Consider the following 27230-nt stretch of genomic DNA (forward strand, 5'->3'; position numbering starts at 1 on the left):
CGCCTGTGAGAGACTCAGGAACCCAGACGGAGATGCCAGCCCTTCCTGATGGTTGGAGTGACAGCGATCCCTGAAGCCCTCCTAGAGGCCGGGACATCTTTGGCGGGGAGAAGGAGCCGATGGGAAGGGGTCTGGACCGCGGGCTTGGGAGGACTCCTCAGTGACACGACCGGTAGCGAAGGTGCAAGAAATCCCAGAGGCGCGGAGCCTGGCGTTCGCCAAGAGCCTCTGCCCACCCCAACCCCAGCTTCCACAGCCTAGGGTCAAGCGGGGCGCTCCGGGCTGGGGCTGGGGCAGCCTCTCCAGGGGGTACCACGACCGAAGGGCGAAAGCGGGCGCCACAGCCACGCCCCTGCCCCCGGCCCCAGACGGGCAGTCGCCGGGTCGACCGCGGGGGTCCCCCGTCCCCTGCCTCTCTACCCTACAAATCTACGAGTCCTCGGAGATGCTCAGGCAGAGGTGGCCGAGGAGGGGCCGCGGGATGAGGTCGCGGAGCGCCGCCGCCCCGCACCTGACGAGAGGCCCCTGAGGTGCGGGGAGGGGCCCCGGGGCGGCGCCTCTTTTGTCCTCCCGCGGCGGCGGCCCGGGCCCTGCGGGGCTGGGGGGGCCGGGGGGCGGCGGGAGAGCGGAGGGCGGGCCCTGGGCTCACGTGCTCGCCGCTCCGCTCTTAACCCGGCCCCGCCGCCCCGCCGGGATGGCCGCGGCCGGAGCGCACTGAGCCCTGGCGCCGTCCCCGCCGCCCCCACCGCTCCGCGACCCCCGCCCGGCCCCGCGCCCCCGCCCCGGCTCCGCAGCCGGCGCCTCCCCACCCCCGTCCCTGCTCCCGCCCTCCCCGCGCCGCTCGCAGCCGCAGCCCCCGGACCGGGAGGAATGAGCGAGCCATGAGGCTGCTGCGGCGCTGGGCGTTCGCGGCTCTGCTGCTGCCGCTGCTCCCTCCGCCTGGTGAGTGACCCCCACCTGGTCCCGGTGCCCCCTCCCTGCCCCCGCCCCGAGATGTGCGGCGCTTGCTGCTGCAGCCACCTTTTCCTGCAGTGCTCTCAGGGTGACAGCCGGTCCGGAGCGCGGGAGGGTGGGGGAGCGGGAGAGGAGGAAAGGTGCGTCCACCCACCTGTCCCCAGCTGGCCAGGCCCACCGCGTCCCTGCCCCTGCCGCCGACCGGCCAGCTCTGCAGGTCTCTGCGGGTTTGGGCGGATGGGGGGGCAGTCGTGACGGTTGGGCGGGCGTAAAGCTCCTGGCCCCCTCCCCGCGGGCTCTTGCCTCTGCAGGGCAGCCAGATCCTCCCCACCCGGATCGCCCTAGGGCTCCAGGGGCCACACCAGAGTGGGGGATGCAGCTTGTCCACCCCTTTCCCAAGTCTCCTGCCCCAGGATGGGCAGCTGCCTGCAGCCATGGCCTTGTTTCCCCAGGTCTTGGGACCCAAGGTTCTGCTGGAGCTCTGCGATGGGGGCGCTTACCCCAGCTGGGGGGCCCAGGAGCCCCTGAGGTCACGGAACCCAGCCGTCTGGTCAGGGAGAGCTCGGGGGGAGAGGTCCGAAAGCAGCAACTGGACACCAGGGTCCGCCAGGAGCCACCAGGGGGCCCGGTGAGTGGGGCTGGGTGGTGAGGCCAGGGGCTAAAGCAGGCCTTAGAGCCCCTGAGAGCCCACGGGGTAGCCAGGGCTGGAGCCCTCCTCAGCAGCTGCCCCGCAGAGTCCCCTTCCGTACAGTGGGCTATCAGGTGGGTGCTGGAGCCCACTGGTGGGGATCCCAGGACTGCCCAACCCCAAGGCCCCCTCCCATTATTGCAGGCCCCCTGTCCTCAATGTTCAGGGACCCCTAATGCCTAGGTCTCAGGCCCGCTTTGGGTCAGCCTTCCAATGGCCCCCTGCTTCGCTCTCGCCAAAGCTAGTGGTTCTGCTCAAAACAGGGCTTGGATGGGGCAAGTGCGGAGGCAGGGAGAGGCAGCTCAGATTCCAGTCAGGGATTAGGGTTCCCAGGTTCTCATCACAGCCACCTCAGTGGGCTTTCTTGGAACAGCTTAGTGCTTGCTGCTGCCTCAGTTTCCACACAGTGCCCAGATAGGCTTGTTCCTGTCCTGGCTGAAGGTGGGGCCTTGGAAAATAACTCGAGGCCCCAAGCCATCTCTACCTGCCTGCCCACTGTCCCTTTCAGCTGCCAAGCCCCACCTGCCTCCCAGAGGAAGGTTAGGCATGAAGGAGATTAATTGCAATTAATAATTAATTAATATCATGTGAATAATAATCACCCAGATGGAATATTCATTCAGCACGCCCCAGTGCTCCAAGAGCTGGAGCTGAAAGTGAGCCAGGCCAACAGGGCAGCAGAGGGCGGGTTGGCCGGCAAAGGCCCGGCACAAACAGGAGGTGTAGGGGAGAGACCCAGAGGAGGGGTACAACTGAGGCCTGGAAAGTTTTGGCAGCTGGGAGCGGTGGGAGGTACATTGGGCTGGGCAGAGGGAGGAAGGAGGGAAACGGAGGCTAACATTACGGACATCTGTCAGACTGGCATCTGGCCCTGCCTAATGTACTTGGTTAAAAGCCCTTAAGGGAGGGGAGCAGAGGGGGATGCGGGGTGGTACAGGGGTGGGGAATACTGATGAAATGGATGGAGCAGGAAGGGAGCATGCATAATAGATGGACCATCACTCAGGGCCGTGCAGAGGGGCAGGGGGAGGGGGCTAATGGTCCGAGGCCCGCGGGCACTGGGGGGGGGGTGGTGGGTGGAAGCTGCCTTCAGTGACTGCCCAGGCTCCCTGGGAGGTGCGTGGTCCCAGGGCCAGGGATGGGGTGTCCTGGCCACTGAGTCTGGCTGTCTTGCCTGGTGTCACTCGGTACCTGTGAACTGTGAACCCCATGGTTACACTGTGGAGGAACTGATGGTCCACCCGACTGCTGGGACTCTGGCTTGTGCTTTAAGGGATATGCAGATTGAGTCATGGAGGGATGCCACCGTGGGGTCAGGGGACAGAGACGAGGGAAAGCCTGGAGTCAGGTAGGGATGAAAAGTCAGGTATTCCAACTGGACAGGTCGCTCCTTCAGCCGGACCCTTTCTGAGCAGAGACAGAGGCGGCAAAGGGTAGGAGGTTCTGGGCTGTGGTGGTGTCTGCAGCTGCGTGGGAAGGTCAGGATGGGTGCAGTTGAACTGGTTAGGTTGGGGGTCTCTGTGTTCTTCTGCAGGTGAGTGGGTGCATGTGAGTTGTGTGTGTGATCCACCGATTCCAGATACTTCTGAGGGGTGTCTGAGAGCCTGTGGGGAGGAAATGGAGTTCCGTGGATCTACCAGGCAGTGATTATCTCCAATTTTGGGGTCTTCTGGGACTGAGACTTCCTAGGGCCCTCGTGGCAACCTCCTCAAGGGACTTGTTTGGGGCCCTGTCTTATCTGTGCCTCAATTTCCCCTGAGGTCCCAAAGCTGCGGACTTCTATGGGCCACTCTGCCAAGCTTTGTATGCACTTTACATCACTTATTTCTCACAACTCTGTAAGGCTTGTAACTTTGTGTGTGTGTGTGTGTGTGTGTGTGATGGAGTTTCACTCTTGTTGTCCAGGCTGGAGTGCAATGGTGTGATCTCTGCTCACCCCAACCTCCACCTCCTGGGTTCAAGCGATTCTCCTGCCTCAGCATCCTGAGTAGCTGGGATTACAGGCGTGCACCACCACGCCTGGCTAATTTTTTGTATTTTTAGTAGAGATGGGGTTTCTCCATGTTGGTCAGGCTGGTCTCAAACTCCTGACCTCAGGTGATCCGCCCACCTCAGCCTCCCAAAGTGCTGGGATTACAGGCATGAGCCACTGTGCCCGGCAGCTTATAACTCTGGTCAGCCCCATTTTGCAGATGAGCAAACTAAGGCTCAGAGGGATGAAGTAAATTGCCCGAAGTCAATCAGATCTTAAGCAGTGGAGTTGGGAGTTTTCTCCACACCAGGGCACTTCCCAGTTCTGCCTCCAGGGCTCTCTGGATTTGGGTCCAGGAGGCAGTCTCCCAACTCCACCCAGAGCAAGGAGACAAAAAGACACATCCAGAATATTTTCCCTAATGGGAAGGAGATATGGCAAACCCTCAATCTCCTGCCTGGCATTTCTCCCGGGGTTAGAGCGCTTTTGGCCTCAGAGCCACGGAGTCTGATGGTGGATCCAGTGCGAACTTGAGCCTGTGCGTGTCCTAGCCAGAAGTACCCTAGCCGAGCACTGCTTGGGTTTTGCCTTAACTTACTGCCCTGGTTTGGAACTTCAGGCCCAACTGGTGTTGAGCTGGCAGCAAGATCTCTGGTCATGTATCAAGTCCAGGGGCACATGCTGGCTGGCAGGGCCTGGAGCGCTGAGCCGCTGTGGCTTTGGGCTGGTCGCTTGACTTTTCAGAGCCCCAGTTTCCTGTTGCCTAAAATCAGGATGGTAATATATCTCAGTCCCACCTACTCTCAGGAGGTGGTGATGGGAAAGGGCTTTACGTGCTGAGGATTCCTGGCTTGATGGGGGCGAGGGTGGGGGTGCGGCTGGGACAGAGGAAGAGTTACAGTGGTTGGGAAGGAATTAGAAGCTGGAGAAATTAGGCTAGGTGCATTGGCTCACAGTGGCCAAGGTTAGGGGATTGCTTGAGACCAGGAGTTTAAGATTAGCCTGGGCAACATCATGAGACCCCCGTCTCTACCAAAAAAAAAATTACACAAGCATGGTGGTGCGCACCTGTAGTCCCAGCTACTCGGGAGGCTGAGGCTGCAGGATCGCTTGAGTCCAAGAGTTCAAGGCTGCAGTGAGCTATGGTTGCACCACTGCACTCCAACCTGGGCTACAGAGTGAGATCCTGTCTCACACAACACAACAACGACAACAGAAAGAACAAGGTAGAGAAATTGTAATTCTTGACTAGGCCTTTTTGCAGCAGGCACTCCTTTACGTGTAATTATTTAATCTTCAACACAGCTCCCAGAGGTGGGGCTGTTACTCCCATCTCGCAGATGGAGAAACAGGCACAGAGAGGCAACGTAACTGCCCCAAGTGACACAGCACTTGAGCACGGAGTCAAGACTGATCCCCAAAGCAGGGCTCTCACTCAGCGCACTGCCACTTCTTGCTCTGGGCTGACGGGAAGAGAGACACAGACGCACCCTTGCCCTCTCTCTGCCACTGCACGCAACCCCCTCACTTCTGTCCAGCCTGGAAGCAGGCTAGGCCTGAGGCCCAGAGAAGTGGGGGAGCTTCTGGGAGTGCAGAAACCTGTGGTCCCAGGGAGCCTGCAGCTGAGGCGTGGTACAGGTCAGACAAAACTACCATGTACAGTTGGGCTGGTTGTTCACTGGACTAGGGTGACTGGGCAAGGGGTAAGTGAGCTGAATGCAATCCGTGGGCTTATGGGGCCACACGCATTCTGACTTGCAGGGGGACCCCATTTTCTTTTTTTTTTTTTCCAGACAGAGTCTCGCTCTGTCACCCAGGCTGGAGTGCAGCAGCATGATCTGGGCTCACTGCAACCTCTGCCTCCCAGCAAGGGAGCGATTCTTGTGCCTCAGCCTCCTGAGTAGCTGGGATTACAGGCATACACCACTGCTTCCAGCTAATTTTTGTATTTTTAATAGAGATGGGGTTTCACCATGTTGGCCAAACGGGTCTCGAACTCCTGACCTCAAGTGATCCACCAGCCTCAGCCTCCCAAAGTGCTGGAATTACAGGCGTGAGCCACCTCACCTGGCCTTGGGACCCCTTTTTCTGATTCGCACCAGGCTGCTGTGTGGGTTATGCCTGCCCCCGGGGAGACCCAGACTCCTTGGGAACAAGGAGAGAGCAGGACATGGGGAGGTGATTAGGGTCAGGGGTGAGGAGGTCGCAGACCTGGTACATAGAAGCTCATCTGAGCCAGCTAGGGGAGGAGCGCCTCAGTCTCTGGGCTAAGCTCTTGTGAGAGCTGCCCAGGCCAGCATTTACTGAAAACGCCACCCTAGAAGCCCTCCACCGTGGGCGTGTGCTGCAACAGTGTTTGTGTTTTCTTCCTGCAGAAAGGTGGAAGGCAGTTGAATAAGGCTCGCCCCCAGCTCTTGAAGATGGGCCGGCAGGGTGCCACAGGGGGACCAGGGTCTGTGCCTGGGGCCCTGATACCCCACTAGAGCCAAGGTCACATTATAGTGTGTGTGGCCAAGGTTGCGGCTCTCTCCTAGGTTGGGGCAGGCAGCTAGAAGCCAGGGCTAGGATATGTGCTGGGCCCAGCTTGTTCCCAGGAGGCAGGTGGGGGCATAAACTGAGCCCTGCCATGCCAGAGAGTTGAGCAGGCTCGGTTTTGGTGTTAGAGGCTGCACACTGTGGCTTTGAGGTGGCACAGCCTTAATGCAGGTCCTGCTCCCCTGCTTCTGACTGTGTGACCTGAGCCAGCCACTTAGCCCCCTAAACCACAACTTCCTCATTCATAAAATGGGAATATGCTCATAGTTCCCATCTCTCAGGCTGCTATGAGGACTTTAGATGACGAATGTCAGGAGTCAAGCCCGAGATCTGGCAAAATAGCCGATGGTCAACATCTCTGAGTGTCCAGGTAGGGTGCTGGGCCCTGGTGCTGGCATGAGGGCTGGGTATGAGAAACAGGAGCCAGGATATTTAGGGGTTACCTGTCAGGCTCAGGCGGGGTCCAGGGGAGAAACTACATGAGCAGGACTCTGGCCTGTGGGCTTGGCCTCACCCAAGCACCCTCCCGGCTGCCTAGAGGGACTCAGCTGTCCAGAGTCTGTCCCCAGAGGGACTGATGACCCTGTAAGGAAGTGGCTCTGTTCTCAAAAATGTAGGTCAAATCCCATCATTGGAAATTCGTCTGGATGTTCTCATTGTCTGGGAATCCCGCTGCCCTCTTGATAAATGGAGCACCCAACGCAGTGCCAGGGGCGGGTAGGGGGAGCTGGCAGGTGGGGGGGGGGGGTTTCTCCCAGCTGGGACATACTCCCAGGCGGAGCTCCTGCCTCTCCGGCTCCTCCCCAGTTTGCAGCCACCCGGCCCACAAGGTGGTGGTATCTCCTTGTGGGAGGAAATTCCAGAAAGACATCCTCAGGTGAGACACCTGACAGGTAAATCACACCATCCACCCAGATCAGGAGCATAAGGCCACTGTTCTGGCATGTCCCTGTCACAGTAGGTGATCCAAAGAGGTCATTTATCCAGTTCCTCAAAGCCCTGTTCAGCTGGAACATTTACTTCCTTCTTCTTATTGACCCTTATGATAACACATTCAAAAGGGCTTTTATTTAATCCTCACAACAATCCTGGTTTTTCTTTTCTTTTTTTTTTTGTAGAGACAGAGTTTTTTGCTGTGTCGCCCAGGCTGGAGTGCAGTGGCACGATCTTGGCCCGCTGCAACCTCTGCCTCCCAGGTTCAAGCAAATCCCCTGCCTCAGCCTCCCGAGTAACTGGGATTACAGGCACGCACTGCGACGCCCGGCTAATTTCTTTTGTATTTGAGTAGAGACAGGGTTTCACCACGTTACCCAGGCTGGTCTCGAAACTCCTGAGCTCAGGCAATCCGCCCACCTTGGCCTCCCAAAGTGATAGGATTACAGGCGCAAGCCACCGCTCCTGGCCCAACAATTCTGTTTCACCGAGGGGAAAACTGAGGCCGGGGGCATGAAGCAGCTTATCTCAGGCCTTGCAATGCCTTTCCATTCAATGTGAGTGTTGAGCCCGTGGGCAGGGAAAAAAGCAGGCATAGCCCTTGCTCCAGGGGACTAAAGGTCGCCCACCTGAAAAGCCAAATCAGTGATCAAATAAGTGTATGTCTACTGTGTGCTTAAAGGCCCAGAGGCAGAGGGCGCCAAAGCCCTGCGTGGGTTGGCAGGTGCAGGCCATGCAGGTGAGGGTGGGGAGGAGAGGGAGGTCAGGGCAGGAGTTCGGAGTCAGCACATGAGGGGCTATGCCTGGAGGTGGTGGGGAGCAATGGTCTCCCTTCTCAAATTTCCTGGAGCATTTGGGAATCCTAAAGCTCCTTAGCCCCCTTCCTAAGACTATGTGTCTGTAGGTCTGGGGCAGAGCCCAGGCACCTGTATTTGTGCTTCTGGGTATTCGGTAGAATCTTTGCCTTTTTCTCTCTGCACCCCGCATCTGGTACAGAGAGGACGAGGCACCGTCCCTGTGAAGCAGATGTCTAGGAGACTGGGTGGGCCAGCCAGAGAGGAGACTCAGGTGGAAGGGGTGGTCACCCCTGCCAGGCGGTCACAGCTGTTGTGACAACCGAACTCCAGCCCCAGGGTGAGATCCAGCCCCACACCTCCCCAGCCACCCAGCCATGACTCTGGGTCAGTCACCTCCAGGTGTCTCCCTGAGCCTCATCCTGGCATTTGTAAAATGAGGACCAGACAGCCTGGGCAGGCTGAGATCAAATGAGCTGGAGCATGTGAGAGCCTGGGCAGCCGGGGGAGCAAGAGACAAGTGCAGGGCACAGGGTCAGCTGAGGGCTGGTGTGACCTCAAGACCAAAAGGCCCCTCCCCCCAGGGATGGAGGGACAATGGGATGAGGTCAGAGGCAGGGCAGGGGTACAAAGCAGGGCCAGGCAGGGAACTCTGTTTGGCTTTGATACAGCATTGGCTCAGGCCAGACACGGAGGCTCAAGTCTGTAATCCCAGCATTTTGGGAGGCTGAGGCGGGAGGATGGCTTGAGCCCAGGAGTTCAAGATCAGCCTGGGCAACATAGTGAGATCCCATCTCTAAAAACTTAATTAATTTTTAAAAAAGAACATTCGCCGGGCAGGGTGGCTCACACCTGCAATCCCAATACTTTGGGATGCCAACGGTGGATCACAAGGTCAGGAGTTAAAGACCAGCCTGGACAAGATGGTGAAACCCTGTCTTTACTAAAAATACAAAAAAATTAGCCAGGCGTGGTGGTGGGTGCCTATAATCCCAGCTACTCGGGAGGCTAAGGCAGAGAATTGCTTGAACCCAGGAGGCAGAGGTTGCATTGAGCTGAGATCGCACCACTATACTACAGCCTGGGCGACAGAGTGAGACTCCATCTCAAAAAAAAAAACAAAAGAACATTATTGGCCTAAAGCTGGGCTTGGGGCGGTGCCAGGGCCCGGGCCACAGAGATTCTGGGGACTGAGATAGATTTGTCTGACCCATCTCTTCCCTCAGACTAGGGACAGAGTTGTGTCCCCACATGGGGCCAGGCCAGGCAAACATGCCTTGGTATGTGGTCTCTCTCTCTCCCACTGCCTTTTGGGGACTCTCCCAGCCCCTTCCTGCCCAGCCATGCCCAGCCCCCAGCCCCAGCTGCCCCGGCACTGCCCCAGGGGCTTATCTGGTCTAAGCCCTGTGTCCCGCTGGGGCAGGGGACAGCCCACCCCTGAAGTTCAGCTGCACCAGGTGGGGAAGGGGTGTGAGAGCTCAGCAGGCGGCAGGAGGTGGTAGACAAGGAGGGTCCTAAAGTATCTGGCCTTGCTCCCCTGTCAGCTGGGGCTTTCCCCAGAATTGGGGCTGGCTTGGCCTCTACAGAGAGGAAGCAGGCTCGATGGGATGGCTCACAGACCTCCTGAGTGAGGGAGATTCTGTCGGTGCCAGGGCAGACTCTGCCGGAATCTCCAGGCCCAGGACGGCCCCACTACACAGCCAACCTCCTGGCCTCGCATCTGGGCTCATCTGACCATTTTCAGTGGGAAAATCTGAGGCTCAGAGAGGTTGCTGGGTCATCCCTGAGGCTGCACGGTGAGAGAGCGGCATCGGGGCAAGGGATCTGGCAGGCTGCTCCTCTAGGCAGCTGTGGAGGGGGCTGGCATAGGGGCTTGTTGGTGGAGGGCAGATAGAACAAGCAGGAACAGTCCCGGGGGCAGGGGAAGGCCAGGATGGTTCAGGCCATGGGCCGGGAAGAGGATGTGGCGACTCCTTGTCCTTGACTTTCTATTTCGGGCTGATCGATGCTCTAGGGGCTCAGGATGGAACTGGGAGCCTTGGTCAGCCTGGAATAGGATGAGTCGGTGTCCCTGGGGCACAGAGGTCTGCTCACCCAGGCCCTGGCCGTTGGCCCCCTCCTTGCTCCTCTCTCAGGACCTCTCATGGACACTGGGCCCACTTCCCTTTTACCCCACCTTTGAGGTGAGACAGCCCTAGAAGCAGACTCCCTAGCTCCACCACTTTTTAGCTGTGTGACCTTGGGCAAGTTAGTCAGCCCCACTGTGCCTGTCCCCTATCTTTCAGATGGGAATGGCAGTAATCTATCCCATAGGGTTGCTGTGAATATCAAACGAGGCGATACTGGTAGTGTTTAGACCAGGGCCTGGCACACAAGAAGTGCTTGGTAAAGATTAGCAGTGATGAGGTGGTTGAGGAGGAAGAACGACAAGGCACAGGCTATGGATTTCATGACCGTGACCTTGGGGCTGTCTTCTTTCCTGCAACCTGCCGTCCCCACCACCAAAGCCAGGTGGCGAACAAAAGCCTCCCATCTGCAGGGCAGAGTGGGTGACCCTCATGTGGGGGTCTGGAGTCAGTCTTCTGGAATGAACAAGGGGTAGGGAGAAGGCCCCACTCCTGAGTCCTCTCAGCCTTTCCTGGGCCCTGGGGTTGCCGTGATCCGGGCGTCCTCGAGCGCCCAGGCCTGGGGGGCCGCCATCTTGCTCAGGCCTGGTGCATTGCCATGGCAACCTGGAGCCTCCAGCCTCACTGCACTTTGAAAAATTTATCAGGAAAACTTCCGTGTTTAAAAATTAACCATGGGATTGAAATATTAAAGATGAGCTGCTTTGGGCGAGGCAGAGGGCAATGGATTTGGGGGTAGAGGAGCCAAGTCCTTCCTCCCAACAGGATGGCACCCGCCTGTCGCCCAGTTTCCGGAGGTGCAACCATCCATTCCCACCCACTCGCCCCTGTCCGAGGCCTCCTATGTAGATAGAGGCTGGTGCCAGGGTAGGGGAACAGGCAGCAAGGGTCCTGTCTCCCACTTCCTGTTTGTCCTTTCCCCATGATACTCCTGGGGCCCTCCTGTTACTCTGCCTGATGGTGGGGTGCCCCTCACCGGCCAGGAGGGCATAATGAGGCAGAGGGCTGGCGGGGCTGGCCCTCTCCATCCCGACCGCACCTGCAGCCCAGCCCCCCGATGCACAAGTGCCCAGGCCCAGAGGGCAGAAAGGGGGCTGTGCTCAGGGCTGAGCACTCCTGCCTCTGCCCACTAGTGAAGGAGCAGGGTCGTGGAGGAAGAGGAGCTTGGGCAAAGCATCTCGTCCCCAAATCAATGGTCCCCTCAGCTGCTAGGGCTGGCCACCCCCTCCCAGGGCTACTGTCTGTCTCGGGGTCCCCCCGACTCCCACCTTCAGGCCTCCCTGAGTTGACTCCCCCTCTGCCCTCCCCCCACACCAGCCTGTCCATCTGGCCCAGGTGAGTTTCGTCATCCCAGCCTTCAACTCAAACTTCACCCTGGACCTGGAGCTGAACCAGTGAGTGTGGCCTTGAGCCCAGGAGGAAGGGTGGTGGTGGGGTGGGGGAGGCATGGCGAGGGCCTGGCTGCTGGGGGGCTGGGGGTTGGGCCAGGGCAGGGGGTACCTGGATCCTGAGCTGGGGCGGGCCCCAAGCCAGACCTCACCTCGCCCGTGACCCCCCTTCCTGCTGCCCCCTCTGTCTCAGCCACCTCCTCTCCTCGCAATACGTGGAGCGCCACTTCAGCCGGGAGGGGACAACCCAGCACAACACCGTGAGTGCCTCTGCAGGGACCGGGGCCAGGGGTGGAAGGGAGGTGCTGTTTCTTTGGCTTTGTGGTCACAGGTATAGGGACAGGTGGCTGCTGGAGATGGGGTCCTGGGCCTGGCCCCTCGGCACCTTCCCTCTCTCCCGACCCGAGAGGCTCTGAACGTGGACAGTGGGCAGCTTGAGTGCATGGGGCCCTGAGCTCCCCTCACTTGGCCCCAGAGCTCTGACTCCCAGCCAGCCCACCTGCCTTGCGTGGGGCCTACAGGGACCCTCATTGTTCCGAGCCGGCTGCCAGGAATCCCCCTCTCCAGACTCTCCTGAGAGGGGCAGCTGAGGAAAGGCCCTTCTTACTCAGTACCAAGGCCCCGGAAAATCCCAGCTGCCTGGGACACCAGGGTCCCAGCCCTGCAGGCTGTAGAGCCTGAAAATGAATGAGTGTCTATAAATAGCCTGTCTCACCCCCCCCACCCCCCCACCGCCTGTTCAGTAACTGGAGCACAAGTAATTCTGCAGGAGGCAGAGCTGGAGGGGGAGGATGCCGCTGGTCCCCCCATCCCCAACCCACAAGTCTGGCCTGGAGGACACATGCTGCCCATCACTCCTCAGCCAACCACAGGCCCAGGGTCGTCCTGGGAGGCAGTGCATGAGGTTGTGTGTGATGTTAGGGGCGAGTACATGATTAAATGAGATAATATATGGTTAGTACACAGAGCAGTGCTGGGCACATGGTAGGTGCTAAATAAATGCTGCCTGTTATTCTCAAAGGAGTCTGATCCCTTCCCCAGTCCCAGCAAATGGCTAGGAACCCTTGCTGTAGGCCGGGCTCCTATAATCCCATCACTGGGAGGCTGAGGTGGGCAGATCACCTAAGGTCAGGAGTTCAAGACCAGCCTGGCCAACATGGTGAAACACCATCTCTACTAAAAATACAAAATTAACCAGGTGTGGTGGTGCATGCCTGTAATACCAGCCACTCAGGAGGCTGAGGCAGGAGAATTGTTTGAACCTGGGAGGCAGAGGTTGCAGTGAGCTGAGATCATGCCATTGCTCTCCAGCCTGGGGAACAAGAGCGAAACTCCATCTCAAAAAACAAACAAACAAATAAATAAATAGAAAAATTAGGCTGGGCACAATGGCTCACGCCTGTAATCCCAGCACATTAGGAGGCCGAGGCGGGTGGATCACGAGGTCAGGAGTTTGAGACCAGGCTGGCTAAGATGGTGAAACCCCATCTCTACTAAAAATACAAAAATTAGCTGGGCATGGTGGCACGGGCCTGTAATCCCAGCTACTTGGGAGGCTGAGGCAGAAGAATCGCTTGAACCCAGGAGGTGGAAGTTGCAGTGAGCTGAGATCGTGCCATTGCACTCCAGCATGGACAAAAAGAGCAAAACTCTGTCTTTTTAAAAAAAAAAAAAAAGAAAGAAAGAAAAATTAGCTATATTTGGTGGCACTTGCCTGTAATCCCAGCTACTTGGGAGGCTGAGGCATGAGAATGGCTTGAATCCGGGAGGCAGAGGGTGCAGTGAACCAAGATTGCACCACTGCACTCCAGCTTGGGCAACAGAGCGAGACCCTGTCTCAAAAAAACAAAAAAAAACAACAAAAAAAACAAACCTTTGCTACAGTCCAGCTTCCTCATTTTATAGATGAAGTGAAGGAGGCCCAGAGAGGGCTAGGAACTTGCCCAGGGTGGCACAACAGATTAGGAGCACCACTCATCTAGAAACAGGCCCCAGAGCCCCAGGTGTACTCGGGGATTGTGGCCACCTACACACAGGGCAGCTTCAGTGGCCCCCAAAAAGCCTTGAGGCTGTCAGCTGCCCCCAGCCTCATGCCAGCGTTCTGCTCACTGTTCTGCTCCTCCAGGGGGCTGGAGACCACTGCTACTACCAGGGGAAGCTCCGGGGGAACCTGCACTCCTTCGCTGCCCTCTCCACCTGCCAGGGGCTGCAGTGAGTACCGGGAGGGGCCAGGCAGCTGGGAGAAGCCTCCGGCCCAGGCCTGGGGACGGTGGGGAGCTGCGCCTCTCTCTCCACAGTGGGGTCTTCTCTGATGGGAACTTGACTTACATTGTGGAGCCCCAAGACATGGCTGGACCTTGGGGAGCCCCTCAGGTAAGCCCCGCACAGCCCCTTGCCGTCCTCTCTGGTGGCTCTGCCAAGCTTGTCCCAACAGCTGTTGCTGCCACCTCTTCCTCCTCCTGCTCCTCCCTCAGTAACCCCAGCTTCACTGCCCTCTTCAGTGACCCCAGCTCTGGTTCCCTCCCTCCTGTGCCCCAGCTCCCCCTGTGCCCCCAGCTCCAATGTCCCTTCTGTCCCCTAAGTGACCTCCCATTGGGCTCCAATGTCCTTTGCCCCTGTCTCTCAGAGTGCCCCCAGGTCTTGACCCCGGAATCTGAGTATCTGGGAGATCAGATCCGACATGGGAGCTCTGGCCAGTTCTGGGTCACCCCAGGATGGGATGGGGGTGAGGACTGGATCTGGCCCCCCCAAGTGGGCCTGGAGCAGACCCAGTTGGCACCCCAAGAACTAATTTCCCCTCATTGCAGGGACCCCTTCCCCACCTCATTTACCGGACCCCTCTCCTCCCAGATCCCCTCGGATGCAGGGAACTAGGTAAGGGAGGGAAGGGGGGTGGGGAGGGGCCGGCTGTGCCCCCCTCACCTGCCCCCTCCCCACAGGCTGCCTGTTTGCTGTGCCTGCCCAGTCGGCTCCTCCAAACCGGCCGAGGCTGAGAAGGAAAAGGCAGGTACGGGGGCCCGCACAGACCTCGGGCTGCAGAGACCTCAGGCTGCAGAGAGACCTCGGGCCATGGCCCAGAGCAGGAGGGCACCCCCATCCATGGCTGGGGTGAAGGAGGGCTCAGATGGATGTGGCTGGGGACCAGGGACTGTGTCTGGGAGAAGCCCCCACCCCTTCCCTAATGCTGGCGTCTACAGGGGTCACATCCTGGGCAAACCGAGGCTGCCTGCCCTCATTCCAAAGCTGAGGAAGGACGGCACCCTCTGCCAGTGGGGAGCTGGCACTGTCCCTGGCTGGAGTTCAGACCCCCCCCCATCCCCATGGCTTGGCCATGAGATCAGTCAGACATGGAAGGGACTGATTCCAAGTGCCCACCCACCCCCCAGGTCCGCCGGGGCCACCCTACCGTGCACAGTGAGACCAAGTACGTGGAGCTAATTGTGATCAACGACCACCAGCTGGTGAGTGTCAGGGCAGGGATGGGGGGTGACACTGGGAGGAGGCCCCAGAGGAGCCTCGCCCTCCTCGCACTCTTCTCTCTCCCAGTTCGAGCAGATGCGACAGTCGGTGGTCCTCACCAGCAACTTTGCCAAGTCCGTGGTGAACCTGGCTGACGTGGTAAGCAGCTCTCCCTCCCTCCTTCCCTCTTCCTTATGGCCCCCACCCCATCACACACATCAGGGGGCACCGTCAGCCCCTGGCTCCCACTTCCTGGAGAGACAGGTCCTCCTCCAGCCCTGGCCCCAACACCCACTCCCACCCTCCAGCCCCCTCATCTTCTACCCAGATATACAAGGAGCAGCTCAACACTCGCATCGTCCTGGTTGCCATGGAAACATGGGCAGATGGGGACAAGATCCAGGTGCAGGATGACCTCCTGGAGACCCTGGCCCGGCTCATGGTCTACCGACGGGAGGGTCTGCCTGAGCCTAGCGATGCCACCCACCTCTTCTCGTGAGTCCCCCACCCCACACCTCCTGCCAGCCTCTGCTAGTTGCTACAGTGCTTAGGGTTACTTAACACCTGCCCTGTGCCAGGTGCTCCTCTCAGTGTCTGGGGACTGGGCTCACCTTGCACCTGCCACCTCCCCCAAGCCACGTGCAACAGGCTGGGCATCATCCCCCGAATCTGAGGTTGATGCCCTTGTCTTAGCCCTGGTGGTCCTCTTCTGTCTCTCACCTTCTCTTAGTTCTGTCTTTCCCCTTTTAAACTGTCCCAGCATCCCTTCCTCAGGGACCCAGTGCCCTGGTAGCAGAAAAAATCTAATAAAAGGGCCTTGCAACTAGACATGGTTTACTAGGAGCCTCTCCTTTGCCTTATGGGCAAAAGAACCCAAGAAGAGGCCGGGCGCGATGGCTCATGCCTGTAATCCCAGCACTTTCGGAGGCCAAGGCAGGTGGATCATTTCAGGTTAGGAGTTTAAGACCAGCCTGGCCAACATGGTGAAACCCCACCTCAAAATACAAAAATTAGCCAGGCGTGGTGGTGTGCACCTGTAGTCCCAGCTACTCGGGAGGCTGAGGCAGGAGGTGGAGATTGCAGTGAGCCAAGATGGTGCCACTGCACTCCAACCTGGACCACAAGAGTGAAACTGTGTCTCAAATGAAAAAAAAAGAAAGAAAGAAAGAAAAAGAAAAGAAAACAAGAACCCAAGCAGGCGGGGAAGGGTCTTGCCTGGGGTCACCAAGGCTGAGGTAAAGGGCCGGGCTCATCTCCCGAGGAAGGACTCTAGTGTGCGAGGCTCCCTAAGGCACCACCACCACCCGGGGAGCCACAGGGGAGGCCAGCAGGCCATCCTGACAGTGCACTGCCTTCCAGGGGCAGGACTTTCCAGAGCACCAGCAGCGGGGCAGCCTACGTGGGGGGCATCTGCTCCCTGTCCCGGGGCGGGGGTGTGAACGAGGTGAGCAGTGAGGGGACATGGCTGGGGTGGCGGCTGAGGGAAAGGGGCTTCAGGGACACGACGTGCCTATTGGAAGATGTAGACATCTGTGCCCCATCTTCCCCACCCCCAGTACGGCAACATGGGGGCAATGGCCGTGACCCTTGCCCAGACGCTGGGGCAGAACCTGGGCATGATGTGGAACAAACACCGGAGCTCGGCAGGTATCCGCCCCCCGGAAGCCCCCGTGTGGCCCACGCCCAGCAGCTCTGGAACGCGGAGGGTGTCAGTGGGAGGGGTGGTCCTTGGCCTCCCTCATATCCTCCTGGCTCACCCCTCAGGGGACTGCAAGTGTCCGGACATCTGGCTGGGCTGTATCATGGAGGACACTGGGTGAGTTCTTGGACAAACCGGGGGAAGGTCTTGGGCGAGGGGAGTCTTAGAGCGAGCATCGTTTGGCAGTCTGGACCAGAGGGCTCAAGAGGCCCACCTCACAGAACCACTCAGGATCCCAAGCAGCCCAGTTTTCCGCAAACACTGCCCCGGGAGACCCAGATTTCCCTGCTGGGACACCAAAACCAGCCAGGCTGCAGTGCGCATCGTGGCCACTGGGCGCCGCCCAAGCCTCGCATGGAGACACCTTCCCTCCAGCGCGGCTGCGAGTCCCCAGGTTCAGCGGAGGGGACGGGAGCGACAGGGACAGGCGGGAGGATTCTGGTACAATCCCGGGGAAGATCCTCCGCCTCCTCGCGATGGTGACCAAGTCCCCCAGTGTACCCCCTCCCCAGCCTTGAGACGGGTGAGGGTGGGTTGGAAGGGAGCAGCCAGCGGCACCTCCCCTCGACCTATCCAGGTTCTACCTGCCCCGCAAGTTCTCGCGCTGCAGCATCGACGAGTACAACCAGTTTCTGCAAGAGGGTGGTGGCAGCTGCCTCTTCAACAAGCCCCTCAAGGTACCAGCCCCGTGGCGGGGAGCATGGGAGCGGGGCCTGGGCGGGGTCCGGGTCAGACTCCCGACCTGTCCTCCCGGTCCAGCTCCTGGACCCCCCAGAGTGCGGGAACGGCTTTGTGGAGGCAGGGGAGGAGTGCGACTGCGGCTCGGTGCAGGTGAGCGGTGGTGCGGGCGCCAGGTGGGGGACCCGGATGCGGGGGTGGGCACGAGGGAGCGTCCGAGTGGGAGGATTAGGGCTCGCCCGCCTCCCTCCCCTTCTCCCGCGTCCCTCAGGAGTGCAGCCGCGCAGGTGGCAACTGCTGCAAGAAATGCACCCTCACTCACGACGCCATGTGCAGCGACGGGCTCTGCTGTCGGCGCTGCAAGGTAAGGAGGACCGGCCGGGAGGCGGGGCCAGGACACAGGAGGAGCGATTGGAGGCCTTCAGATAAGGGGCGGGAGCTAGGGAGGGAAGCGGAGCCTTCGTGGGCGGAGGCCTCTGGGGCGGGGCTTGATGCGAAGACAGCGCCAATGGGGAGCAAGGGGCGGGGCTGAAGGATGTTGAAGGCGGGGCTACGAGGAGCGGGAAGGGAAGGCTACCCGGAAGCAAGGAGGGGAGGGAACGTGGGCGGGCTTGGGGGCGGTGCTGAGTGCGCTGGGAGCGAGGTGGGGAGCGTCCAAGAGTTGGTGGGAGCAGGGAAATAAGAACAAGCCTCCCAAGAGTTGGTGGGAGCAGGGAAATAAGGGGCGCTGGGGAGCTGGAGGGCCCGGGGACGTGGGGGCCCGGGGAGCTGGCGTCCTGGGGAGGGCAGGGCCGAGGCATCCATCCTGCCTGACCCGGGGAGCGCGTCTCTTCTCTAGTACGAGCCACGGGGTGTGTCCTGCCGAGAGGCCGTGAACGAGTGCGACATCGCGGAGACCTGCACCGGGGACTCGAGCCAGGTCCGCCCGGCCCCGCCGTCCTGTGGAGCCCTGGGCGAGGCAACCCCTACCCTTGTCGATTTGGTTTTCCCGGGCGAGTGCTCAGCACTCCCCTCCTCTCCACAGCTGGCTTCAACCCCCAGTGATCAGACTCAGTTTTCTTATCTGAGAAAGGGGTTCTTCATGCTCCTGGCTTTGTTCCTTCAATCGTTAAACCAGAATGTATCGTCTGGCTGGTATTCCCAGCGCCTGGCCCGGTGCCTGGTGTAGGTTAGGGATCAGAGTAGATTATAATATTAGTTAACATCTATTACAACCTAATTACTTGCCAGGCATTTATCTCCCAGCCCTACGAGGGAGGGAGGCTGGAGCGGCTCTGGGGCTTGCAAATCTGGGTGGTCTGGGTCCAGAAACAGATCGCTTGTCCTAGGCGTGGAAGAGCCCTGTGGCATGAGCCCCCACATGAGGGGCACTTGGCACCCCAGCGTTCCTCCGTGGGGCAGCCCTCAGCTCCAGTCCTGGGGCTGCTCCGCTCAACCCCACCCCTCTCTCCACAGTGCCCCCCTAACCTGCACAAGTTAGACGGTTACTACTGTGACCATGAGCAGGTATGATGGCTGCCCCCTCAGCCTGGGCTTCAGGGCAGTGTCTTGTCTCCACTGTGACCACTCAGCATCTCCATCCCTTGTCTCCTAATTCTTGGACCCTCAGGGCCGCTGCTACGGAGGTCGCTGCAAAACCCGGGACCGGCAGTGCCAGGCTCTTTGGGGCCATGGTAAGTCTGGCTAGGGCTAGGAGCGGGGACTCCAGAGGATCCAGAGCTGAGGGGCTGGGGAGAGTGGGTTCCAACTGAACAGGCCCCCAAGGGTATAGCTCCCCAGGATCTCAGGGATCCAGGCAGGCAGCCTGGGGATCAGGCCAGAGTGTGGGAGATGCAGGCCTGAGGTCTTGGGGTGGGTCCTGGGGTGTGTGAGGTGACACTTGGCATCCTCTCCCCACAGCGGCTGCTGATCGCTTCTGCTATGAGAAGCTGAATGTGGAGGGGACGGAGCGTGGGAGCTGTGGGCGCAAAGGATCGGGCTGGGTCCAGTGCAGTAAGCAGTGAGTACTGAGGCTCCCAGAGGGCCTTTCAGCTCCAGGGTGGGTGTGAGACTTTTCAGAGATGGGGCAACAGGTTCTCCCAGGAGGAGCCTGTCAGTCCCAGTGGGTGGAACGTGGCAAATCAGGTGGCAGGGTGCAGGGTGAGGGCAGATTAGAGTTCAGTAGTTGAGTCTGAGGTCAAACTTGGGGCTCACTGTCTCTATGTGCCCCAACAGGGATGTGCTGTGTGGCTTCCTCCTCTGCGTCAACGTCTCTGGAGCTCCTCGGCTAGGGGATCTGGTAGGAGACATCAGTAGTGTCACCTTCTACCACCAGGGCAAGGAGCTGGACTGCAGGTGCTGCCAGGACCAAGACTAGGGAGGGAAGGTTGCAGCCGTGCTGGGGGTTAGGAGACAGAGGGCTGAGGCTGGCTGTGTCGCTTCCCCAGGGGAGGCCACGTGCAGCTGGCGGATGGCTCTGACCTGAGCTACGTGGAGGATGGCACAGCCTGCGGGCCCAACATGCTGTGCCTGGACCATCGCTGCCTGCCAGCCTCTGCCTTCAACTTCAGCACCTGCCCCGGCAGTGGGGAGCGCCGGATTTGCTCCCACCACGGGGTGACTGCCTGGAGCCTGGGATGGCGGGAAAGGCTTTCAAGAGGGGACAGGCCCCTGCTCACCTCTCCTGGCCCTGCCCTGCCTCTAGGTCTGCAGCAATGAAGGGAAGTGCATCTGTCAGCCAGACTGGACAGGCAAAGACTGCAGTATCCACAACCCCCTGCCCACGTCCCCACCCACGGGGGAGACAGAGAGATATAAAGGTGAGGCTGGAGCTGGCCGAGGGGGGTCTGTCTGTCCCACTCTCTATGCCTGTCCTTGCCAACTAAGCCCTGCCCTTCTCCCCAGGTCCCAGCGGCACCAACATCATCATTGGCTCCATCGCCGGGGCTGTCCTGGTTGCAGCCATCGTCCTGGGTGGCACGGGCTGGGGATTTAAGTAAGAGACACACACACCCTGTGCCCCCTGGCATCCTTGATGGGAGGGTCAGAACCCCTGACTGGTGGAGCTGAGGGGCCCTCCCTGAAAACTCAACTAAACCAGAGCTCACACGTCATAGGCCCAAGTCGCCTGCAGGGCTTAACATTTCCAAACTAGGAGATTTTAGGCTGGATGAGGTAGCTCACACCTATAATCCCAGCACTTTGGGAGGCCAAGGCAGATGGATCACCTGAGGTCAGAAATTCCAGACCAGTCTGGCCAACATGGTGAAACCCTGTCTCTATTAAAAATACACAAATTAGCCAGCCATGGTGGCACACACCTGTAATCCCAGCTACTTGGGAGGCTGAGGCAGAGAATTGTTTGAACCAGGGAGGTGGAGGTTACAGTGAGCCGAGATCACGCCATTGCATTCCTGAGCGACAGAGCAAGACTAAAAAAAAAAAAAAAAAGAAAGAAAGAAAGAAAAGAAGGAAGGAAGGAGAGAAGAAAAGAAAGGAAAGAAAGAAAGGAAAAGAAAAGAAAAGAAATCAGGAGATTTTACACTAGCAGTTCGGATTTCCAGCTCTGAAAACATGAGGAGGTTGAGCCCCAGCGTGCCTCTAAGCATCCCCGAATAGCCAAAGAATGGAGCTGGGCAGGGGCTGCCCAAGCCAGGCATGTGTCCTCTGGTCCCCAGTCCCCACCCAGCCTATCATGCTTTGTGCGTGTCTAAGTCTGGGGTCCTTGTGCTGGTCTAACCCCCTTAATGTTCAGAGGAGGAACCCACGGCCCAAGGTCACATGATTGAGTTAGTGGCGGAGTCAGAACTGGAATCTGGGATGCATTTTTGTAATTTTTTGTAATTTTTGTAATTACCTGGGGTGCCCTAGGTAATTCTCCCAGGCCCTTACATTAGTGTCCAGGCCCTGGGGACCCTGGCCCCGCTCTGGGGCAAGGGGTCACATGGCAGCCAAAGGCCCCTCCCTGAGAGAAGCAGAAGGTCAGATGTCTCCTTTTCCTCTCCCCTTCCACCATCCTCCCCTGCAGAAACATCCGCCGAGGAAGGTACGACCCGACCCAGCAGGGGGCAGTGTGATGCCGGCCACGTCATCCCTCCCGCTGTCCTTGTCTCCTCCATCTCATTCGTCACCCCGCGTTCTGTGGATGGGGAACGGGGGCTGATTCCCCCACCCCTGCTGCCAGGCTGTCCCAGCAGGGGTGGGAGAGCCTCGCTCAGGGAAGAAGGTCCCTGCTGCCCTCGCCCGCTCAGGCCACGTCCTTCTCGACTGCCCTGCTGTGGCCAGGCCCTCCCCCGCCACCAAGTGGAACTGGAGCTGTGCCCCTGGCGGTCCCCATCCCTGGGAGGGCCCTCCCTGTGCGTCCCATCTGTTTTGTCTTCCATGTCACCACTGTCTGACCTCCCGCAGATCCCTTCCCCGGCCAGCCTGTGACTTGCTGCCTGCCTCCAGGGCCCAGCACTGAGTTCCGGGGACCCTGCTGGGGGGCTCTCCCCGTGGCCCCTGCTCACGTCCTCCCCTGATGCCCCCTCTCCATTCCAGGTCTGGAGGGGCCTAAGTGCCACCCCCCTCCCTCCAAGCCTGGCACCCACCGTCTCGGCCCTGAACCACGAGGCTGCCCCCATCCAGCCACGGAGGGAGGCACCATGCAAATGTCTTCCAGGTCCAAACCCTTCAACTCCTGGCTCCGCAGGGGTTTGGGTGGGGGCTGTGGCCCTGCCCTTGGCACCACCAGGGTGGACCAGGCCTGGAGTGCACTTCCTCCACAGTCCCCCGCCCACCTCCTGCGACTCAGCCTTGCACACCCACTCCCCCGTGTGAATGTAGCTTCCATCTCATGGATTGCCACAGCTCAACTCGGGGGGGCCTGGAGGGATGGCCCCAGGCAGCCATCAGTGGACCTAGCCTGGATGGCCCCTCCTTGCAACCAGGCAGCTGAGACCAGGGTCTTACCTCTCTGGGACCTAGGGGGACGGGGCTGACATCTACATTTTTAAAAACTGAATCTTAATCGATGAATGTAAACTCGGGGGTGCTAGGGCCAGGGCAGATGTGGGCATGTTTTGACATTTACAGGAGGGCCCAGAGAAACTGAGGTGTGGCCATCCCCCAGACCCTCCCCCAGGATGACCACGCCCGGAGTCCTGTCACTGAGCACAGGCAGGGGCTGGGCATCCCAGCTTGCCCCCGCTTAGCCCCGCTGAGCTTGGAGGAAGTATGAGTGCTGATTCAAACCAAAGCTGCCTGTGCTGTGCCCAAGGCCTAGGTTATGGGCACGGCAACCACATGTCCCAGATCGTCTTCAATTCTAAAACAACCGTCCTGCTGTCCCTGTCAGGACGCATGGATTTGGGGGGGGCGGGGTCTAGAAAATATAGTTCCTGAAATAAAATGGCACCTTCCCCCTTTCAAGAAGGGTAATTCTGGGGCCGACTCAGGGTTTAGGTGCCCCCTGGTGTGGCCTAGATGTCCCCGCCTGGGCCATCTTTCTGGGGAGGACTCTTCCAGGTAGGGAAGGCCAGAGGTGGCCCAGTGCCTGGAGGGTTAGGGGCTCTGCCTGGGATGTACAAGAGGAAGTAGGAAAGGGAAGTCTCATGGACGATCCTAGGCTGCTAGAAGTCCTTAAGGCCCCATCAAGTCCATTCCACTCCCTACCCCCATTCCAGGGCCGAGTAGTAAGTTTACAGATGTTTCCCCCCATTACTTGCCCCAACCCATCCCTGCTGCAGCAAGCCTGAGAGCCAGGTGGAGCCAGGCACAGCTCCTCAGTCTTCTCACACAATCCTGCCGGTGGCCTTCCCTCATGACCCTTGCTTGGGAGGGCAGAGCTCTGGCTCCTTGACCCTAAAAGGTAGCTGGCAGGGGCAAGATGGGGGCCAGCTACCTGACGGATGAAAGCCACAAGTGAATACAGTTCTTGTCACCAGGGGTGCCCTGCCCTCACTCGGCAGGGAGTTCTGACACCCCAGGGCCCATGAGCTGCCTGTTTGAGCCCCTCTGTTTCTGGGGCACCTTCGAGGAGGCGCTGTGGAGGAAATCGCTCCCTGTTTATTCACACCCCCCTCAGGGGCAAACAGGCCTGGGACCCGCTGACATCATTTTGGGTGGCTGGATGCACCTGACAGCAGTGGAGTCCTCACAGTGAGCTCCAGCTGGCACTGCCCACTTAAGGGCTGAGTGGAGGGACCCCCCCCCCACAGCCAGCTCTGCCCCACCAGCCCTACAAGTTGAGGCGGGGCAGGGAAAGGGCTGGGTGTCACACTATTGCTGCGCTGCCGTAAGGCATCTGTCCTCTGGTGGTGCACCCGTGCACACAGGTACAGTGCATCTGGGCACAGCTTTTGGATCCACATCTCTGCACAAGTGTGAATACCTCTGCACACACGGGCATGTCTGTGTGTGCTCATGTATATGGGGTAGGGAACATGAGACTTCCTGTGACCAGTCCACCCTGGCTCCCAGCTGTCTGCATCCTCCTGCCCCGCCCTGGCGAGTGCCTACCCTGGCAGAACCCAGGGAGGAGTGGAGGCTGCCTCTGCCTGGGCCTCCACACAGCATCCTGTACATATGCCACCTGGGCTGGGGGTGGGGAGGCAAGGCCAGGAGCATCGATTAAAGATCACATCCTGGGGCTTCCAGGGAGCTCACACCAACCTTGTGTCTCTCTCTTGTCTGTCAATGGCCATGCTGTGACTTGTCCCCTCCCTGTCCCCTCTGGCTCTGGAGGGAGCATGACAACTGGGGTGCTGGAGGCAGGAAGGGAGCGCTCAGGACCAGCTCCAGGACCCAGAGGAAGGGGTGTTCCTCTCCATTCATGGTGAGGAAACAGGGTGGAGGCCTGGCCCTCCCACTTTGCTACTTTGGCTCTTCCAACAAAGACAGCTGTGCCCCTCCTCTGGCTCCAGCAAAGCAGGAGCCGCGGCGAGTAGAAAAGCATTTTCCCAAAAGTCAGGAGACCCAACTTCCCTTTTATGGCTGAAGCCAAAGAAACCTCTCCTCTTCTCCCAAAAGATTCCGAAACGCTGGACAAAACCATCAGCCTGTCTGGACCCAGGGCATCGTGTTCCTGGGCAGCAGAGAATCTGCTCTTTCCCCACCCCTGTGCCCTCTGGCCGAGCCTGGGGCAGGAGGGGATTAAGCAAGGCCAATGCTGGGAGTTCCTCCCCTGGCTGGAGGCTGAGTCTGAGCCAGGAACCTGCGATGATTATTCCTGTCTTCCCCTGCTGAGTGCTTGGGCCTAGAGGTATTCACAGACTGAGGGACCGGGAGGAAGAACTAGGGGAGGATCCATTGGGCTCTGGAAGTCCTGCTTGTTAAGGGAAAAGATAAAAAAGAAGCAGTTGGGGGCAGGGAAACAAATGAAAGGCTAGAAAAAATGGAGAAAGAAACAGCAGCACCAAGCAGGGGCCTGGTGAGAATTGGCAGCTAGAAGCTTTGGGGTCATAGCCCCCCATTCCTGAACAGGTAGAGTTCCCAAGGCCACCTCAGATCACGTGTCAAGAGAGTAGGACCCAGGGCCTCGTTCAGCTTAGATTCCTACTCTGGCATCTGGTCGCCGCAGGACACTGGGTAACATCTAACTGCAGTGTCTCCCGCGGCAGAAGGTCTTCTTCCTATTCAGAGTGCAGGGGGAAAAAAGCAAGAATCATTCTCAAACCGATCAGTCATGAACTGAAGTCTAGCTGTGCCCTTGTCTTCCTTGCTCTAGGCTGAATAACACTATTTTTAACTTTCTCCTTTGCTTCTGCCTCTCAACTCCTCCATGTCCATGCTTAACCCTTTCTCAGTTCCCAGTTCCCGGTCTATCTGGGTCTCATGTGTGGTTCAGCTGACCCTCCAGATACTGAAAGGGTGGCTTCTGGCAGATGAATGGCAAGAAGGCAGAGAGGGCACAGGTGAGGCTCAGCCTCTGTGACTCTCAAAGGTCAGTGCAGGCCAAGCATGGTGGCTCACACCTGTAATCCCAACACTTGGGAGGCCAAGGTGGGTGGATCACTTGAAGTCAGGAATTCGAGACCAGCCTGACCAATATGGTGAAACCCTGTCTCTACTAAAGATACAAAAATTAGCCAGGTGTGGTGGCACTTGCCTGTAGTCCCAGCTACTTGGGAGGCTGAGGCAGATAATTACTTGAACCCGGGAGGTGGAGGTTGCAGTGAGCTGAGGTCACACCACTGCACTCCAGCCTGGGCGACAGAGCAAGGCTCTGTCTCAAGAAAAAAAAAAAAAAAAAAAGGTCAGTGCAGAGTCGCCGGACACCTCTCAGCCTTGGACCAAACCCTGAAGCCCTAAGTGTCCCCTGCGTGAGCAGTAGGCAAGGGGATGCTGGAGAGGCACCGAACTCTCTGTCCTTGTCTTGCCTGCCTGGGGATGCCAGCTCACCTTTTCCCAACTGGCCAGGAGAGGAAATAAATCTCCACAGGTTGGAGTGGAGAATCAGATCTGATCCAAATGGAACATCTGAAAAGACTGACCTTGGTTTCAGAACTGGTTACCGGCAGCTCTGATGCAGTGATTCCTAAACAACGTGGAGTGGAACCAGGAATTTGAAATTTGAAGTGAAGGCCACTTATTGCAAGGAATTCCCAGGAACCCTTATTTTTCAAAAGTAGAAATTCCTTTGGCCAGGAGCTGTGGCTCACGCCTATAATTTTATTACTTTGGGAGGCTGAGGTGGGAGGATCACTTGAGGGAGTCCGGGAGTTCAAGACCTGCCTGAGCAATATAGTGAGACCTTGCCTCTACAAAAAACTTTTAAAAAATTAACTAGGACTGGGCGCAGTGGCTCACGCCTGTAATCTCAGCACTTTGGGAGGCCAAGGCGGGTGGATCACGAGGTCAGGAGACCAAGACCATCCTGGCTAACATGGTGAAACCCTGTTTCTACTAAAAATACAAAAAATTAGCCGGGCGTGGTGGCGGGCGCCTGTGGTCCCAGCTACTCTGGAGGCTGAGCCAGGAGAATGGCGTGAACCCGGGAGGCGGAGCTTGCAGTGAGCCAAGATCACCCTACTGCACTCCAGCCTGGGCGACAGAGCAAAACTCTGTCTCAAAAAAAAAAAAAATTAACTGACCGGACGCAGTGGCTCACGCCTATAATTCCAGCACTTTGGGAGGCCGAGGCGGGTGGAACCACGTCAGGAGTTCGAGACCAACCTGGCCAATATGGTGAAATCCAATCTCTACTAAAAATACAAAAATTAGCTGGGTGTGGTGGTGCATGCCTGTAGTCCCAGATACTCGGGAGACTGAGGCAGGAGAATCGCTTGAACCGGGAGGTGGAGGTTGCAGTAAGCCGAGATGGTGCCACTGCACTCTAGCCTGGGTGACAGAGCAAGAATCTGTCTCCAAAAAAAAAAAAAAAGTCAAGCATGGTGGTGCGGGCCTGTAGTCCCAGATACTTGGGAGCCTAAGACAGAGCAAGACTCTGTCTCAAAGAAAAAAAAAAAAAGAGAAGAAAAGAAAATCTTTTGATAAAATGACCATTCCAGGTTGCCTCCGAATCATCCCCCTCACCCCCTCACTTTTTTGTTTTCTTTTTTGAGTCTGTCGCCCAGTCTGGAGTGTAGTAATGCATCATAGCTCACTGCAGCATTGAACACTGGGGCTCAAACAATCGTCCCACATCAGCCTCCTGAGTAGTTGGGACCACAGGTGCTGGCCATCATGCCTGGCTAATTTTTTTTTTTTTTTTGAGACTGAGCTTGCTCTGTCACCCTAGTGAGTGGCGCCATCTTGGCTCACTGCAACCTCCACCTCCAGGGTTCCAGCGATCCTTTCACCTCAGCCTCCCAAGTAGCTAGGGTTACAGGTGTGTGCCACCATGCCCAGCTAATGCCTGGCCAATTTCTTTTAGTAGGGGGCTGGGTGTGGTGGCTCAGCCTATAATCCTAGCACTTTGGGAGGCCAAAGAGGGAGATCATGAGGTCAGGAGTTCGAGACCAGCCTGGCCAACATGATGAAACCCTGTCTCTACTAAAAATACAAAAATTAGCTGGGTTTGGTAGCGGGTGCCTGTAATCCCAGCT

General features: G+C 58.4%; 1 protein-coding gene across 4 annotated transcripts; it reads left to right on the forward strand.

The window, feature by feature from the left end:
• The first annotated feature begins 860 nt into the window (after positions 1-860).
• ADAM11 (ADAM metallopeptidase domain 11) lies at positions 861-23855 on the forward strand. Of its 4 annotated transcripts, none has more exons than XM_025362499.1 (27): positions 861-942; positions 1407-1582; positions 11320-11396; positions 11584-11650; positions 13516-13601; positions 13688-13763; positions 14198-14264; positions 14330-14393; positions 14777-14851; positions 14937-15008; positions 15178-15344; positions 16209-16293; positions 16406-16496; positions 16614-16665; positions 17126-17225; positions 17308-17379; positions 17498-17590; positions 18065-18145; positions 18682-18732; positions 18836-18899; positions 19126-19225; positions 19441-19560; positions 19653-19821; positions 19910-20024; positions 20110-20200; positions 21233-21250; positions 21745-23855. In XM_025362499.1, exons 7-27 carry the CDS (start codon positions 14251-14253, stop codon positions 21758-21760), a joined length of 1710 nt encoding a protein of 569 aa, XP_025218284.1. In that variant the 5' UTR covers positions 861-942; positions 1407-1582; positions 11320-11396; positions 11584-11650; positions 13516-13601; positions 13688-13763; positions 14198-14250; the 3' UTR covers positions 21761-23855. The 4 variants fall into 4 exon arrangements, with proteins under 4 accessions (XP_025218284.1, XP_025218283.1, XP_025218282.1 ...); XM_025362498.1 differs by having other exon boundaries at positions 867-942; positions 14330-14397; XM_025362500.1 differs by lacking the exon at positions 861-942 and adding an exon at positions 1007-1171.
• The last annotated feature ends 3375 nt before the right edge of the window (positions 23856-27230 follow it).

This window comes from Theropithecus gelada, chromosome 16 (assembly GCF_003255815.1).
Source record: "Theropithecus gelada isolate Dixy chromosome 16, Tgel_1.0, whole genome shotgun sequence".
Taxonomy (NCBI): domain Eukaryota; kingdom Metazoa; phylum Chordata; class Mammalia; order Primates; family Cercopithecidae; genus Theropithecus; species Theropithecus gelada.